This window comes from Calliopsis andreniformis, chromosome 2 (genome assembly GCF_051401765.1).
Source record: "Calliopsis andreniformis isolate RMS-2024a chromosome 2, iyCalAndr_principal, whole genome shotgun sequence".
NCBI classification, from domain to species: Eukaryota; Metazoa; Arthropoda; class Insecta; order Hymenoptera; family Andrenidae; genus Calliopsis; species Calliopsis andreniformis.
Window position 1 is genome coordinate 14659132 of NC_135063.1, and position 17043 is coordinate 14676174.

The 17043-nt window shown below is 39.0% G+C and overlaps 1 protein-coding gene across 4 annotated transcripts in view; it reads left to right on the forward strand.

Annotated features, from left to right (window-relative positions):
* Cyc (basic helix-loop-helix ARNT-like protein cyc) overlaps nucleotides 1–17043 on the forward strand; it is a 29760-nt gene that overhangs the window by 1774 nt on the left and 10943 nt on the right. For 3 of the 4 annotated variants that reach the window (XM_076385082.1, XM_076385089.1, XM_076385104.1), the window contains exons 2-5: nucleotides 3730–4180; nucleotides 11552–11971; nucleotides 13500–13571; nucleotides 15388–15625. In XM_076385082.1, coding sequence (XP_076241197.1) covers nucleotides 3730–4180; nucleotides 11552–11971; nucleotides 13500–13571; nucleotides 15388–15625 — 1181 coding nt within the window. The remainder of the gene's footprint in view (nucleotides 1–3729; nucleotides 4181–11551; nucleotides 11972–13499; nucleotides 13572–15387; nucleotides 15626–17043) is intronic. The other variant, XM_076385097.1, reaches the window with a different exon arrangement.

Here is a 17043-nt window from a genome sequence, read left to right on the forward strand (position 1 = left end):
GCGAATTGAAAATTATATTGCAAATACTAATCATCTTTTACGACATTAATTTAAATCACATATTCTTTGCCCAAGACGGTGGTATTTCATTGGCATACCATTAAGTGCAAGATTATAAATTATGCTAAATAAACTACTGTCGCTCTTCGCAGATCCATCGTTTCGCTAATTCTCGATTCCATTGGCAATTACTCGTATCGCGGCACGTAAGAGGATGAACAAGTCGTCAGGCCCTAATGTTCTTTGCGCAACAGAAGATCAAGTGAAATGTTCACTAAACAACAAAAATTGTTATTACAAAACTCTAATCAATAACGTTGCAACATAGAGTAGAATCATAGGAGAAATGATTTCTTAATCTTCATAGGAAAAAGCATGACTGTTTTTCAATATCCTAAATTAATCTTCCCAATTTTCATCGCTAGGAATTTTGCATAAATATCTAGAGCGTAGAAAGAGCCTTGTTTTTATACATCAAAAATAGTTTGAAACATTTGCTCGAAGCAGTGGCTTAGAAGTCTCCGAATATTTTTTACGCGATCAACTTTCATAATCGTTTTATTGGCTCTCGAATGACGCCGACGCTGTGCATTATATTTTTTGTTACGTAATTAAGACTCTGCTTTCCTCGTGTGGAAAATTTCGCGACTTCTTAATGTATTTTCACTTACGTAACTGCATTTAACATCATGAATTTAAAACGTTCTCCTACGATTCCCGATGAGATCGTACGATCTGCTATCAGCAACTTGCAAAGTGTTGATTGCTATAATTGTTGAATAAATCCGACAGGTATAAAGGCGAATGTGAATTATTTATGAAGTTCTTTGTCAATATTGAACTTTGTATTCAGATTGTAAAAAGATTTGTTTTATTAAAGTAACAATGACACATTTTTCTGTATCCGACATTTTCATGAACGAATTTCGTTACGTTGATGTGTTACGTAAAATAGTCGCAGGTTAATGCTGTCAGATTTAGACCTAAAATAGAAAGAAAGAAACAAAAAAGACGAGTTATGCAACATTCTACGATCTACAGAGTAAATAGAGCAATGTCTACATTGTTAGTATTCTTTTTATTTATTAGGTATATATTTCTTCTATTTTTGATACCTGAAGGGCTGCTGTACCTTGAAGACTTAGTTTGTGTTCACCAAATTGTGTCTTCATGTCTCTGGTAGATACTTCTTTTGACTCTCAGAAGTCTTCAGTATTTCACAGATACCAAACAAGGCTTTTACAGTCCTAAGTCAATTATATTTGCTCACAAATCTTCAAAGAACTGTGTTTAGATTATACTCCATGATAAACATTTCAAGACGTTCCCCAGGATTATAGAATACTTGCTCAAATGTGAAAACGCTGATGGTAGAGTCGAATCACATCACTGACAGTGAGACATTCTCTTCCTTAGACAGTCAGCACGCTCTCGCAACATATTGCCGCTCACACATGACACGTGCAGAGATGAAATGTCATAAAAAGTACGAAATCATCTGTCAGTCGAAGCACTGCAATAATTAATTAAAAACTATTCATTCTGGAATTCATTCGAGAACCATCGATTCATCATCCATTTCTTGTCAGGCTACTCATGTATCTACTAAATGTCTTCGTTGCCTTTCCAGGGTGGTTGGATACTGCCACCTGTGAAACTCGATTATTTCTGATGTAGATACTACCAAGTTCAACTTTGACCTCATTCTATGTATTATCCAAAATGTATTTGCTCAAAATCTGAAAAATATGGTCACTTGTTAATAGATTCACTAGAATATCATAAAAATCTTATTAACAAAGTATCCTGTCGTCTGGAAAGCTACTGTCAAAGCTGAGAAGCCATTTCTTCATCTTCTAGTAGTCTTCAGACCCAAACACCTCTGCTCCCAACTCTGGACCCCAGACTCAAAGTCTATTAAGTCCACTTGTTCCCTGTGTGACTCGATACACTTTAGTTCTGAGGTCTAGAATTATAGCATGTGCATTGAAAAGGATTTCCTGATCTCTTTTATCTAATACACCGCGACAGCAGACATTGCGTCACTATCAACACCAGCCAAGAAGTAGGAAAGTTGAAGGCGTGCACGTTCCCTGTTTACAATGACTGACGATATATCCACAGCGACACTCGTGACTTTTACACGACGTTTGAACTGTTTCGTGTCAAAAATGGGTATAGTTATCGTAATGGTAGCTTGACGTGTTCATTCCCGCCACTTGTTCACGTTACTGTCTCGTGTTGTAGGCCTGACGTCTCTTCTCTCAGCCAACGTTAGACTAGATTGACGTTGTGTGGCGCATAACGAAGTAGGTTAATTGTCTGCTTAAGGGATTAATAGATTGAAGCTTATTTTTCAAGGAACAATAGTATCGATGTTCTAAATTTCTCCAGCCCCGAGGTACGAATTGAAAAAACAAACGCTGCTGGCGGCCATTCAGCTTCAGCCTGGGCGATATTTCTGTTCTTCCTTATAATTGCTTTTACGTAATGCGACGCTACAACTACGATATCAGTACCTTTTATTGTTGGTGAAGTTCGTAACGATGTGTCCCAACTCCATGTTGTTTTTAGTCCATCTCAAATAATGTGGTCGACATACACAATTATCTAATCACTTTCATTCAATGTGCCTTCAATAACTCTTCCTGCTGGTTTAAATATCTTGCAATAATTTCGTGGAGGTATTGTCGACGATAAAAACAATTCCAAGCTGCAAAAGTGATAATTATGAATGAAATCATTGACTCACTGTTTCATTACCTAATATTTTTTTTTTAAGAACCACCCCACATAGAACTGTGACACTTTGGTTGCTAATTCAAGACTCTGTTTTCATTATTAGTTAGCAGATAGTAATTATTTCACTTTTTGGAATTTTAAAAAAATATTCCCAGGATCTCCGCCTATTTTACATATTGGTTAATTTAAAAACAGAATTTTTCATTAACGCGTCACAACATTCTAGGAATCAATAGTTATATGACAGAGTAATGACTCATTCTAAACACTAACAGTCCTAGGTAGCACACTGGCAGCATGATGTAATTTGCTATTCACTCATATTATAGCATAATTTGTAACTAACACAATCGCTTTGGTACAATTGTACGCAACTGATGAATGATATGTGCACAAAGAAAATTTATTAGGGTTCGATGAAGACTAATGGGTCACTTGAATGCAAGTCCAGCGATTCAGAAAAGTGGTCTCTCCTATCGACACAGGCTGAGATGAATAATTGCAAACCCTCTTACATAATTACGTCTCTAGAATCTTATCAAGTCTCGCAATACGTCAGGTTTTCGTGCATCTATCATTGCGTTCAGATTTCAGAGGAAAGATCGATGCATCGTCAGTAACCTCCGCGATAGGAATATCATTACAACACTCCAGCACCGCGACATGATCCAGTCATTCCCCAAAGTGTCGATCGTGTATCAAACTTATCTCCATCGAATCGTTTCGCAACAAGATCGCAACAAAGCCGAAAATTAAGCTCGAAGCAATCCCCAGCGACGTTCTCTTTCGAAATCCAAAAGCGATCGTCGACGAGATCCTTCTCGAAGAAGGAACATTCGATCAAAGACATATCCAGACGCCTCCATAGCATTCCACGAACGCTCGAACGCGTTCCCTCCTGGTCGTTCGCACGTTGCAACCGCTTTGTGCCTCGACACCGCCGAAATCGAGACGTGGATAAAATAACGACGCTTTGTGCATCTTCAGACGAGGGTGGATTACTGCAAGATAGCGGTGATGCCGTCGAGAATGACGTTGTGGTCGGCGATGGCGCTTGCGTGAACACCTGCAATCCCCATCAACAACAACAGCGTCATCAGTTCCGTCAAGATCAGCCGCAACTCCAGCAACAATACCAGCAACGTCAGGAGGAGGAGCTCGAGGATCTGCTGTGCTTTCGTGGACCACCAGAACAGGAGATGGTGGCCCAAGAAATGGCACAGACTTACACGCAGCTCCTCCACACCGGTCAGGAGCCGCAAGAATTCATATCGTTGGAGGAGCTCCAGCCGCGGATACACCAGGATCACCATGTCCACGACACCCGTGGCGAGGTGATTTCAACGATGACGTCGACCAGTGCTCAACTCTACCACCACCACCACCACCACCACCAACAGCAACCACGGAGTTACTATAATCTCTCGGCTGTCCAAGAGTAAGTGAAAAACCATGCGTTCTTCTCAATGATTGTTATATGATTGTCGTTCGTCAACAGTTCCATCTCGATGTGCTCGATGTGCGAATACTTGAGAAGGAATGATCAGTGTTGGTTGTTTAAAGCATCCTTGCTGCGCTAAATATTTTAGCAGTTTCTGGTTTCAACTTCTCAGTGGTATGGTATATGTGTAATAGTCCAGTGGCGAGCGAACCTGGTAATAATAGGAACTGTATTTTGTCTGTCTGAAATACTCGAGAACTGCAGCCTCCATTGAAAGGATTTCATAGAATAGTACAGGTTGTTCAATAATAATAAATATCAGACATTTTAAAGCGTGAGTTTACATGCCAAAATAGAAAAAAATTCGTTTTAGATTTATTAATTAGTCCAAAAATATGTGGAATTCGTGTCTGGCTTTGGACTTATTCTACTGATGTCGTTGTTCTGACTTAGGACTTATTCTACTGATTTTTTGTGTCTGACTCGAGACTTATTCTACTGATTTTTTGTGTCTGACTCGAGACTTATTCTACTGATTTTTCTACGTCTGACTTGAGACTTATTCTACTAGCTTCCTTGTAGAGCAAAAAAGTATCTTTTCTCAAGAATAGGTGTATTAAGAATTAATTATGGATATAATTTTGAGCACACGATGCTGTGCATTGAACTTTTAATCACCAGACGATTAGTTAATAATAAGAAATCTGTAAGGATCGATTTCAGGATTATGACATAACTAGAAGCATCTACTATATGATAAGACGATTATTCGTGTTACTGGCTACCCTTGAATCAGCACGTGACCTCATTAGTCGTCGCGATTCCCGACGTTCGACGTTTCCATTGAACATTGCTTCGTTAAAACTCCGATTTGTCTTTGCATGCAATTATCATCGGTTATTCACTTGAAACCTTGCATGTTTCATCTCAATCACCGTGTAAAATGCACCTTCTGAGAGGATAGTGTTCTATGTCCCTTGCTTTTTCTTAACGAACGCAGCTGTCTTAAATGGTGCCTCTAGAAATCGTCTAACAATTTGCGTCTAAATGCATTAAGTGTGTGAATGTTCGAAGGCTTAGCTGTACATTGCACAAAACGCAAAGGGAACAAAGAGACTATGAGGAAGAAATGGTTGTTTTATGGTCAGCAACTGAGATTAAAGTCACAGCAGCCGGCGCCACTTTTCGCGGAATTACCATTCATGAATAACACTTAGCAGGCAGCTGATATCTCCGTTATCAGGAAGAGTCAGGCATTAATGCTGTTCTCTATTTCTTGATGGACTCTGCCACTGCAGTAAGAGCAGGAATCGAAAACGATAGTTCCAAGCTGTGAAGCATTTATTGTCTTTCAGATTTTATTAGTCAGTTTTAGTTGGGAAAAACTGCCTATTGAGGGAGCTGGTAACTGTAGCAATGTGGTAATTGATGTAATTGAGAGAGAAGTAGAAAGTGGAATTCTCGTGGATTCCCACGCTATAATAACTTGACGATCTTCTACAGTGAATCATTTATTATTTTTTAAATAAAAAGTAGAGCAAGCTTTCAACATACGTACATACAAAATTTTCTGAACAACTAGCTGTCTGGTTTTGTTACGTCTATGAAAGATAGTTTTACTTTCAAGAAAACATGCTTTGTGGCAATACTAAGGTAATGAACTATTTGTTAGAAGAGCGTTCTCATAGTTTATAAATTACATAAGCACTAGAAAAAGGCTTCATGTTGCATGCTCAAAATAATCGATCAATTTAGTCGCAGTTCCTGATTCTTCATGTCGTGTCTGACTTTTTCCCAATTCCTTATCAAGAAGTACTCAAAGTTGAACATAAATCAGTAAAAGGATTCTGTCAATCAAGCATGACACTGGCAAACCGTGAATGTTAGTTTCTCCATTACTTTCAAGTTTCTCTGTCACTCAAACCTGACCCATTATTTCACACTTAGTTCCCACTATTAGCGGAATACTGAGACAATTAAATGTTCAATTACATAAGATTCAAAGCAAATGACTCTTCTGAGTATTTACTGTGGTTTTTAGGTTTTAGAAATTTTCGTAGGGAAATTTATTGAGAAAAAACACCATCTTCCTTTTCTCGGCTGTCAGCCGACTGCAAAAATTTTTCTGAGACAATTCACTTCAGGGATGATAAAATAGAGGCTTTGCTCTTTAAAATGAGACCAGGCTCATTGCCATATGATTTTTTTTCGCCAAATGCCAGCAGCTCAAAGATTGACCTTTTTTTCGACCCCTTGGATCACTGCGCTATTCTGATGCCCAAGTGCTACTTTTCACTTAAATTATCATAACTTAGCGAAAAAAAATCGTGGATCATTCAGCAAGGTCTTGTTCGAAAGGGGAGGGTTTCAGCTTTGACATCCACTTAAAAAATCTCGAGAAAAAAATTTTTCAAGTTTCTAAGAGTCGCCTAAAGTTGAAAAATGTTCGAGGAAAAATCACCCTCTCTCTTTCGGTGTGTCATGGACTAGAGAATTTTTTTCGGATAAGTTCAATTCAGGTGTCTAAAAGTAGAAGGTTGGCTCTTTAAAATGAGACTAAGCCCACCTCCCTCCGATTTTTTTTCACAAAGTTACACTAGATCAAATATTGGCCACTTTTTCGGACTTTGGATCACTGCGTGATTTCGAAGTTGATGGCTCACTTTTTACTCAAAGCGCGATAACTCGGCAAAAAAAAATCGTAGAGCACTCGGCAAGGTCTCATTCGAAAGGGGATGTTTCAAGCTTGATATCCATTGCAGAAATAGTCCAGAAAAAAATTCATTAAGATCCGTAGAGTCGATTGAACTCGGACAATATTTTGGGAAAAACAACCTTCCATCTCTCTGCCTGCAGTCGACTACAAAAATTTTTCCGGAAAAATTCAATTCAGGGATGATAAAGTAGAGGCTTCGTTCTTTAAAATGAGACCAGGCTCACTGCCGAACGATTTTTTTTCGCAGAATTACAGCAGCTCAAAGATCGACCATTTTTTCGACCCCTCGATCGCTGCGCTATTCTGACGCCAGAGTCCCACTTTTCACTCTAAGTGCCATAACTCGGCAAAAAAAAATCATAGAGCATTCATCAAGGTCTCATTCGAAAGAAGAGGCTTCAAGCTTGATATCTACTGCAGAAATAGTCCCGAAAAAAATTCGCTAAGGTCCGTAGAGTCGATTGAGCTCGGACAATATTTTGGGAAAAACAACCTTCCATTTCTCTGCCTGCAGCCGACTACAAAAATTTTTCCGGGAAAATTCAATTCAGGGATGATAAAGTAGAGGCTTCATCCTTTAAAATGAGACCAGGCTGGCTACTGTACGATTTTTTTTCACAATACTACAGCAGCTCAAATATTTATTCATTTTTCTACCCATAGTTACTGATTCTAAGAGCAATCAGAAGAGGCTTTCGAGTATTTCTGATAGATAACACATAGCTCCTCGCACATCAGACTTTAGCCACCACTGTTTTATGTTACTTACATACAGTTTCTAGATAATTTAGAAAAAGCTAATTTTGGACTAGTACTGTTCTTCATTTCACTAATTCAATCGTAACTATGATTCGACCTCTCACCTGACTTTTCCACAATTCTTTGAATTAGCCCGAGCAGAGCGTAAATCAGTCCACCAACCCGATCACTAGAGCAAGATATCGTCGAATCCCCTCGGTGTTTCGAGATCGGCGACTTGGCAGGTTAAACAGTTTACCCAAGGCATGTAGCAGCAAATTAAGCGAGCCTTTCCACGCCACGAGATATCGAATGTTCTTCTAATAATTGCCGCGTATACCGCTTCCAAGTTTAGCGGTTGGCGGCGTAGAACTTTCAGAGAAGCATGGCGCAACCGATCGCTGCCCTACGGGCCTCACTTTCCATTCTTTCTCTCCCTCTCTTCCGAGTTCGTAGACCGGCGAATGCCCGACATTTTATACGTTAAACTTATTACGCAACGGGGCTTTATCATTGTCTGGAAGATGTATGGCCGATACACCTTTCATCGATTGTCATAGAGAAGCGCGGATTAATTTGAAACCGAGTTTTCTTAACAGCGCAAACGCGATGCATCGTGATGCTTAATCTCTGAGAGCCTCAGACGTATTAGACCATGTGCAATTAGTTACTCGCGTGAATAATCGTGGAGCTGTGGAGGAAAGGTCAGTCGGAGTTAATAGGATTTCGTTTATATGGATTCGAAAGTTTTCTGTTTTTCTGTAGACTTGCTTTTACGAGTGAGAAGCATATTTTTTTTTAAATTGTATTCGCCTTGAACACTCAAAAAGGTTGAAAATGTGTTTTTTTCATGTTCGGTATTCTTTTAAATGTGTACGTACTGTGTTATCAGCGATCATTAACATACGATGGAAGTGAAGATAAATGTTAACTTTTTTGTCGTACTACCCGCGTGTAATATTTCTTTGAAAATTGTTGTGGAGTTAGTTATTACGTCTTTGCTTCGATAAGACGATCACACATTGATGGAATGACATAATTGTTCGATATGTAGTGTGCACTCACACGATCGACAAAAGCATGTCGTGTTATACTTCCATACTTAATAGTTTGCAAATGCATGTACATTCATTAGTATTGTGACGGATGTCCCAGGTGGTATTTCATCATTTCAAGCTTGTAAATTTTGCAGTTTGACAGAGTTGTCTTCGATCACTCAGATCGTGGGGGGTGTGCTGTAATTAAATAAAATTAATGTTCGAGTTTCTCCTTAAGGAAACTTATCACATTAAGAGACGACTAATTGACTCTATAAAACTGTATAATAAAAACTAACCACCGATTAAATACGCTGTATCACCGGAAGATTTATTAAGTGACATAAGATCTTAATTATCAATCTTGTGATAATTGCATCGTAGGAAAAGAAGAATATAACACACATTCAACACTTTACACTATGTCTGGCGGAAATGGTTTCAGACATGCGTAGTGATTCAGACTGTAGATGAAGTCATTTTTCAATTATATTTTGCACTCTCTTTATAGTGCAATAAAATTGCATACTCACCGCATAGTGCAAAAAATAAAAGTAGGAAACTTCTATTACAAATTTTAATTAATACTAGAATTACGCAAGCCTATTTTTAACAGTGTGCTTAATTCACAGAATAATGTTTATATCTAATGTTAATATCTTTTTTCATTTTATTCAACATAAACATTAACATACTATCTAAAAAAGTACATCATTCGTAATAAATAACCGTATCAATCATTTTGACTGATATGGTGATTCTAGTGTTAAATGTCAATGAGAAAACGATCATGTGGGACGATTAAAGAAATGAAATCGCATAGCGATTAAATTACTGTAATAAACATTATAAATTTGTTCGTAATAAATAATATGGAACTAGTTGTCAGTGGAAAGGAAAAAAGGAACGAATGAAATATATACCCTCGCATTACAGTCTTCCCGCAATCTTTATGAAATTATGTAACAAGCCTCGTACGTGCACATTTCTTAATCCGCGATGACGTATGAGAGATATACTCGATTGAGTATTCCCTCAATAGGAATTAGAGATTACGATAAGTCGATATCGTAACAGCAAAGCGAACTCTGCGGTCTGGCTTAATTTCTTCTTGTACTACTGAAACACCGTCGATGCGACGACATGCTCATAGGATTATTATTAGTATTATTATTATCAGGATTAAAGGGTCTTTCATAATATATAATTATTCAATTTTCATAGCATTCACTTGCATTTTTGTAGGAGATAGTCATTAGCTGGAACGAATAAATTATTAGACTGATGTAAAATTGATATTGAGTAATTTACTCAATCCATTTCCTTATGCAATTTAATATGAAAAATTACATAATGCATCGTTATCCAATATATAATCAATGATTAATAATAAACGTAAATTAATAATAAATTAATAATAAAGAATACTTGAATAATATTAAGTTCTGATTCGCATACTCTTTTTAAGAGCACTTTTGGAGAAACGTCTGAAGATTACTGTGTGCCTTTCTTATCAAAGTGCAAAAGCAGTGGAATTCTTGGGACGCTGCTTACATTGACGCATCTACGATAAATAGAATTACACTAATCGTGCGTGTTACATCATAAAATACGGAACTACTCGCGCACATCCAGATGGCCGACCTTCGTCACGTCTTTCTGTACAGCTACACCGAAGAGAATTGTCATCGAGTCATCGTGGAAGACATCGTCAGACGCAATCTGAATGCAGTCAGAGGCAGAAACGCTGCAACACCTTCGCGCTTCCTGAAATACGATCGCATGTATACTCACCGAAGTATTCCAATTTTCTTGAAAGGAAAACTACTTGGCCTGGCTTGTTTATCTAAGAAGCATCATTTTTATTTATCCAGAATGTTTACGTAATCCTATGCAACGCGCAACTACGAAACTGAGTCCACGTATCGTGGAGAAAAAGTCCCTGTTCAGTGAAGCATGCATAGAACAGTGCAATCAAATGCATTGGTTCAGAAAAAATCGTCTGAGCAACTATACAGTACATTATCGATAACTGCTGGCAGGTTCGTTACACTCGGTTCTTTCACCACTGTTACCAAGATTTGTGGCGAACAGTGAATGGTTGGCTACGAATTCTGCCAGAGAAACTGACAGTGACTGTACGGATTCGAAGTAAAACTTGGATTAATGGATAACCTGGTCTTTCGAAACATTTTTGTTTCCCGCGCTTGAGAGAGGAAGAAGAACAATGCCTCTGAGAAAAGCCTCTTAAAAGGAAAATAGGAGATTGTTGATATAAATTACGTTCACGTAATAACCACGCACTTTTCCTTCTTTTTTCAGTAGATTGAGCGAAACCTTTATCAGACATGTTTCTTGGAGCTATTCAACCCTTAACATCGTTTCACTTATCGATATTCATCTCGTCAGAAGAATTGCTAGGGTAAGAGTGCCAATTACTGTGCTCTCCTTTTATTTTTCCATACAACAAGACGTATCACTATTAACCTGAGAAGTATAATAAAACAGGCGAGCACAGTTTCGCCATGCTAACCTTTGAAGCGTTTCACAATATTTTTAAATACCTATTTAATAAAATTATCAAATGTCTTATGAAGTTTAGACCGTCATCTAATACCTACGACACTAAACCTATTTTACGACCTTAATTATTACTTTATGGGTCTTTCATGGGTAAGGAATGTGAAAGCACCAATGAAATTATGACCAATTGCCTATATTCTCAGTTAATAAAAATAGGTATCTGGTACACAGTAATTGGCACTCTTACCCTACGTCTTCATAGACCCTCGAAGAGTGTCATAAAAGGCTTCAGCGTGTTCGCAAACTGAATTCTGTGTCTAAATAATTAATAACATATTGGTCTGTTGTTCCCAGAAATTCGTGTTCGACGGTTTACTTCGGAGACATAGGTACGGGAGCGGGGGTGGGGGAAGTAACCACCGCCTCGGCGGGGGGTGGCGAAGGTCTCAGCCTGACTCCAACCCCCGCCAGCAACAGCAACAACACAACCACCGCCACCCCCAGCACCACTGGCGCTACCACCATTACCATCACCACCACCACCACCACCACCACCGACACCAGCCCGCAGATCGTAACGGGGGCTGAACCGCCCCAGCATATGGAGACACCCCCGACTATGGCACCCGCCTCCGGCCATCACTACCACCGTCACCATCATCATCGTCATCATCACCAACGCAGCGCATCCATCACACCCAGCCATGGACCAACCACCACCGATACCTCCGACGAATTCGTCGCGGTTTCTAGGAAGCGAAAGCTCTCTTGCCAGTAAGCTCATTTTATCAGCATTTTTTTTATGTTTCTGTTTATTTGTAGGGAGACTTCGTTCTTTGAGTGGAATGAGCTAAATTAATTGCTGTTTAAAGTGGTGAGCTAGCTAAGCTGATTATTATTATTATTGGTAGTAGCACTTTATTCGAGGGGAGGATGCCTCTTTAGTATATGGTAAAATTATACAGAAATAACGAAGCAGAAATTGCAGTTTAAGTTATGCATTATTCTTCTGAGAGAAAATGAGGCGAACTAACGCGTGTTATATTTTGAGGATTCGATCTTAGCTAGTCTTGAGTCTTAAGAAATTTTATAATAACAATTTTGTATAGAATTTTAAAATATAGAGTAGATATTAGTAAAAATCCTGAAAAATAAAAAATCTAATTATGAGATTTGTAGAAAAATTTGCAATTTCACGTGATTAAGTTACTCAGAAAACTTCACAAAACTGTATTATACATAGTAAATCGATTATAGTAATCCTGTGTGAGTGTTGTAAAAAGAAATATGAAAAAATGTTGAAGCAACCCCTTTATTCTGTGCAAAGTTGATTTGGTACAGTCAGAAACTGTACACTGTTGGTCTGCCACACATTAACTCAGGTGCCCGTAGAGAATACGTCGAAACGAAGCCCGCCAAATGTATTCAAGACTGACATTTCCCTCTACAAACATCTTTCTTGGCCCCTCACCCTCTTGGCTCCCGTCGACACCGTGTTTCGTGACGTTTCCTGTTAAACGGCCGCAACTCCAAGTAATTACCAATCGGGGTGTCGGTTACCCGCTCAAAGGGTTAACTTAATCATTAACAGAACCGAAGATTTGCATCTCACGGGAAGTGGCTGGTCGAAATTGCCTTTAGTAAGTGACACAGCTGTGTTACCTATAACCAGAATCTATCTAATTTCGAGTCAATCTATTCAAGCAGGGGAAGGAGTTAAATTCTTGGTACATGATTATTTAGTATGCAAGAAAATTTAATCTTTTGTAATGGCTATTAAAAATTCAGTCTAGTGTCATCTATGTTTAAATTAAATGCATTAAAATTCGTAAATGACTTGAAATATTTCTGTGGTAAAAATAAGGAGCTTGTGCTTCCTAAGTTGCCCAGGACGAAAAGTACGAGGAAGCTGTATGTGAGCAAAACTTGGCGAAATTTCGCGTCAAAGGGTTAACGACCCCCTCGAAAGGTATAGACCCAAGAAATTGTTTCAGCAGTATACATTTGGTTTCTCGATGTTTCGACGTTTCTGGGCTCAAGTAGGTCTTCTTCAATTATTAAGTGGTTACATTAAGTATTCCCTGTTCGAACTACTCAAGTAGAACAGGCAGGCTATTCTACCACCAAATTGATAATTCTTTAAAAATTAAGAATTGTTTTCTAAAAAATTGTATTCACAGGAAAATCATCTTTAATTCCTTAGGCAGACTCTGTTGTGTTTCAACCCTTTTCAGTTATTATGCAGTACAAATTTTTTAAGATATTCAACAACTTTTTATAATCAATGATCTTTCTGTTTCAGCGACGGTAGTGATATACTGGACGACGCGGGAGACGACGCCAAATCAGTTCGCACAAATGACGATAGCAAAAAGTAAGTAAGAGACCTGATTAGTTTCTAAATTTCTTAAGATGTAAGATTGACGCAATCTGAATACAATGACTAGTATTCGGGCACTAGTGTAATTAAGGGAGTCACTGTACCTAGTTGTAAATGACAAGGCGCCTGTAGTCTCAAAAATGTTGTTCAAAGTCGTAGGAGCACGTTAGACGTTTCGTTTCAGCGATAACAAGATATCGCATTATGCCTCGAAGCTTAATCTTGGTCAGCGGTTATGTAGTATTATGTCAGGTATTGCCAAGGTAAATGCCACCTTGACCTGCCTCGATTCATTACACTGGCTTCACCAACGACGTCACTAATCCAATTTGCACTCGCGTGATTACAAACACGATTGTGAAAAACCAAGTTCAACTTCCCTTTATAGACATTCTCGGAACTATCTCTCTGTTTACGATCGACGGCAACAGAGAGTTCTCCCTTTCTTCATTTCTTGTTAGTCACTGCTTAAGAGCGCATGTAAAGGTACATGCAGATGCAGAAAGTGTTTGAGTATTTCTAACAACGTCGCTGGTGGTAAAGTATTAAACTGACCTCAGGAATATTATGTTTTGCTTATTACTATTATAAAGCACGTGGTAGGTATTCTTTAACATTCTCCTGTGCTTTTTACTAATTAACTGGTTACATGAAGGCTCTTATTATACTTCTAGAGTATAACACAGAACACAAAAATTGAACATTACAGATCTTCTATTAGGCAGACAAAATTCTTTTTACTGTCCAGAAATAGTGAATCTTATTTTTATCGTTCCACCCCCTCGCCATCTTTATTCTAATCGTCAGATTCTACTATTCCTCAAGGACACCAGGTCCCAAGTTCATAGTTTTTACATATCACTCAAGGTCCCCTTTCATAACTTACAGCTCAACGAGCACCGCTATTAAAATTCACGTTTCCAAGATCTCGTTTCATTTTCCAGCCACTACAAACCCCAAAGACTTTACAATCCCTTACTGCGCCACGCCATACAGCTCCACACATTTACGTAATCGCAACAAGAGCGTGCACGAAGAATAATTGCCATGGAGATGCTGATTAAAGCGACGCTGAAATTATGATAATACGCGGTTGTTGGTTCGCGGAACGTTGCCATAGACGAATGTTTCTCAAATTAATAAGGCGACGGCCCCCTCGCAAACCGAAACCAGTTTCTCGTGGCGGCGACTTCCGCCGACCAATTCGTCGCCGAGGCCTATGAATGCATATTCTTGGGAGGCAAATCAGTGGCGTTCCGCTCACAAAAGCAACAGTTATTGGCTGAATCGTCTTTTATAAATGATTCACGACCACGACGGCCGCGTGGCAGGCGACACAGACGACGATAAAACGAGAGCGCGAACTTTAACACATCGGCGACCCTTCGCGATATTTTCGCCATTGTAACAGCTACATCGTCGATGACTTTCCCGTTTTCCATTACGCTTAATTATTAGATTTTCGGATTAGGATTTCAATATTCATTCATTTATTTAGCGAGAGACAGTCTTCACGAAATTATATTAACAAATGGAGAGCACTCTTAAAGTAGTATTATAAGTATATTTAGTGACAATTGATCTGACTCCCTTAGTCTTAAATTTAGATTAGACAAAATTGAAGAATTCGAGGTCTACTTTCTATCTACTAAATTTTCAACTAAATTCGCATCGAATTCGCTGAAGTAGAACTTTCAAAGCTTCTATCTTAATTCCTGTTACAAGAGACACCTTGGTGTCTAGGTCTCTATGTTCAACACGAATGTAAAACGAACGTATTCATCTTCCATGTGCCTCTAACGTGTTGCAGACAGAATCACAGCGAGATCGAGAAAAGAAGAAGGGACAAGATGAACACTTACATCATGGAGCTTTCGGAGATGGTACCCATGTGTCACGCGATGTCTCGGAAACTCGACAAGCTGACCGTGTTACGGATGGCTGTGCAGCACTTGAAGACCATCTTGGGAGCTGTTACCTCATACACGGAAGGTCACTACAAGCCAGCGTTCCTCAGCGATCAGGAGCTGAAGACGCTCATACTTCAAGTAAGTACCAACGTGGAACTCTCGTTGATGCTGCCGATCTTTATCGCCCAGAGTTTATGTACAGGCTGGTGGATAGTCAAATAGAAGCGTGTTATTAAACTCAGGGATCGTGGTTTTCTCTTGGATGATCGATTCCCAAATGTCGCTGGGAAAATGATGTAACGCGTGCATCGAGCCACAGGTTTGGTAGGCTTCTTATGACGAGAGCGAGGATATTGCAGAGAGTCTCAAAGCGACCGATTCCGACGATGAGATTATACGCTATTACCGATTCCCTATTCGGAAAACCAGATAATAGATACGATTGTGCATACCATTCAGGTAAGACTTCCTGGTATTTCAGACCCGCTTGTGTAACTCCAGCTTCGATTCTAATGGCGTTGAACTGGGCTCTGTTCAATTCAGTTTTCCGCTGGGAATCGAGAAAGCGATTTTTTCTCTCGAAGAGAGCTTCCAGAAATTAAGTAAGGTAAATGTCTCAATACCTGAACGCTGGAGATGTTAAACGTCCCAGTAAGTGGACAATCATTGTAGGTATTTTTGTATATGTCTAAAAAAGTATAGAGTATTCCATAGACAGTGGCCCACCTTCTTTCGGTTTTACTAGACTTTCCTATTAATTATTTACTCAGTACCGATTCGCTATCATTTATTCTCCAAGTTTTCTCATGCGTTTACGCGAGTACGATTGGATTAAACGCAGTGTCGTTAATCCACTAATTGGAAGCAATGCGAGAGAAAAGTTTTTGCGTGGCTTGTAAAAGGCCGTCCACGTCTCTTTTGCAATCCTCTCGTACGAGACTGTGTTTAATAGCCGTGGCTAACCTTTCTCCAGTGTGCTACACATTTTTCACAGAGATCGGTCTCGTGACCGAGGAAAGAGAAGGGCTTGAAGCGTGCAGATCTGCAATTAGACGGTGCAATGCTGATAATACGTCTAACCGTAGTCCTTAAACCACTCGCGCTTCTGATTACCAATCAGTGGTAGGCGTAACGATGCCAGCTACTCTCTATGCATTTATGAATGATTCTCACGGAAATATGAATCGCATAACGCTTGGCCCAGAATTAGTATAGCAAGACTGGGAATGAGTGCTATACTTTTGGCTGAATCACTCATTAATATTCGTTCGATAATTAGTGCAGCGATACCTTGATTTACATGCTCCTGAGTTGGGCTAATTTTCAGTTACTTTTTCTACTATCGTAGGTAGTACTTTTATGGTTTTGTAATATAATTGGACTGAAAGGAATCGACAGTGAATTCTGTCTTCTCTTATCTTCTTTAAGCTATTTATTTTGCTGCTTTTACTACGTGTTCACTTTCTGTTTATCGCTAGCACTGATTCGTGTTGCTTAGGTGGCATTTCAGATACTATTTTTAACTGAGTTGTAGCATGAATGATTAGATTAGAAAA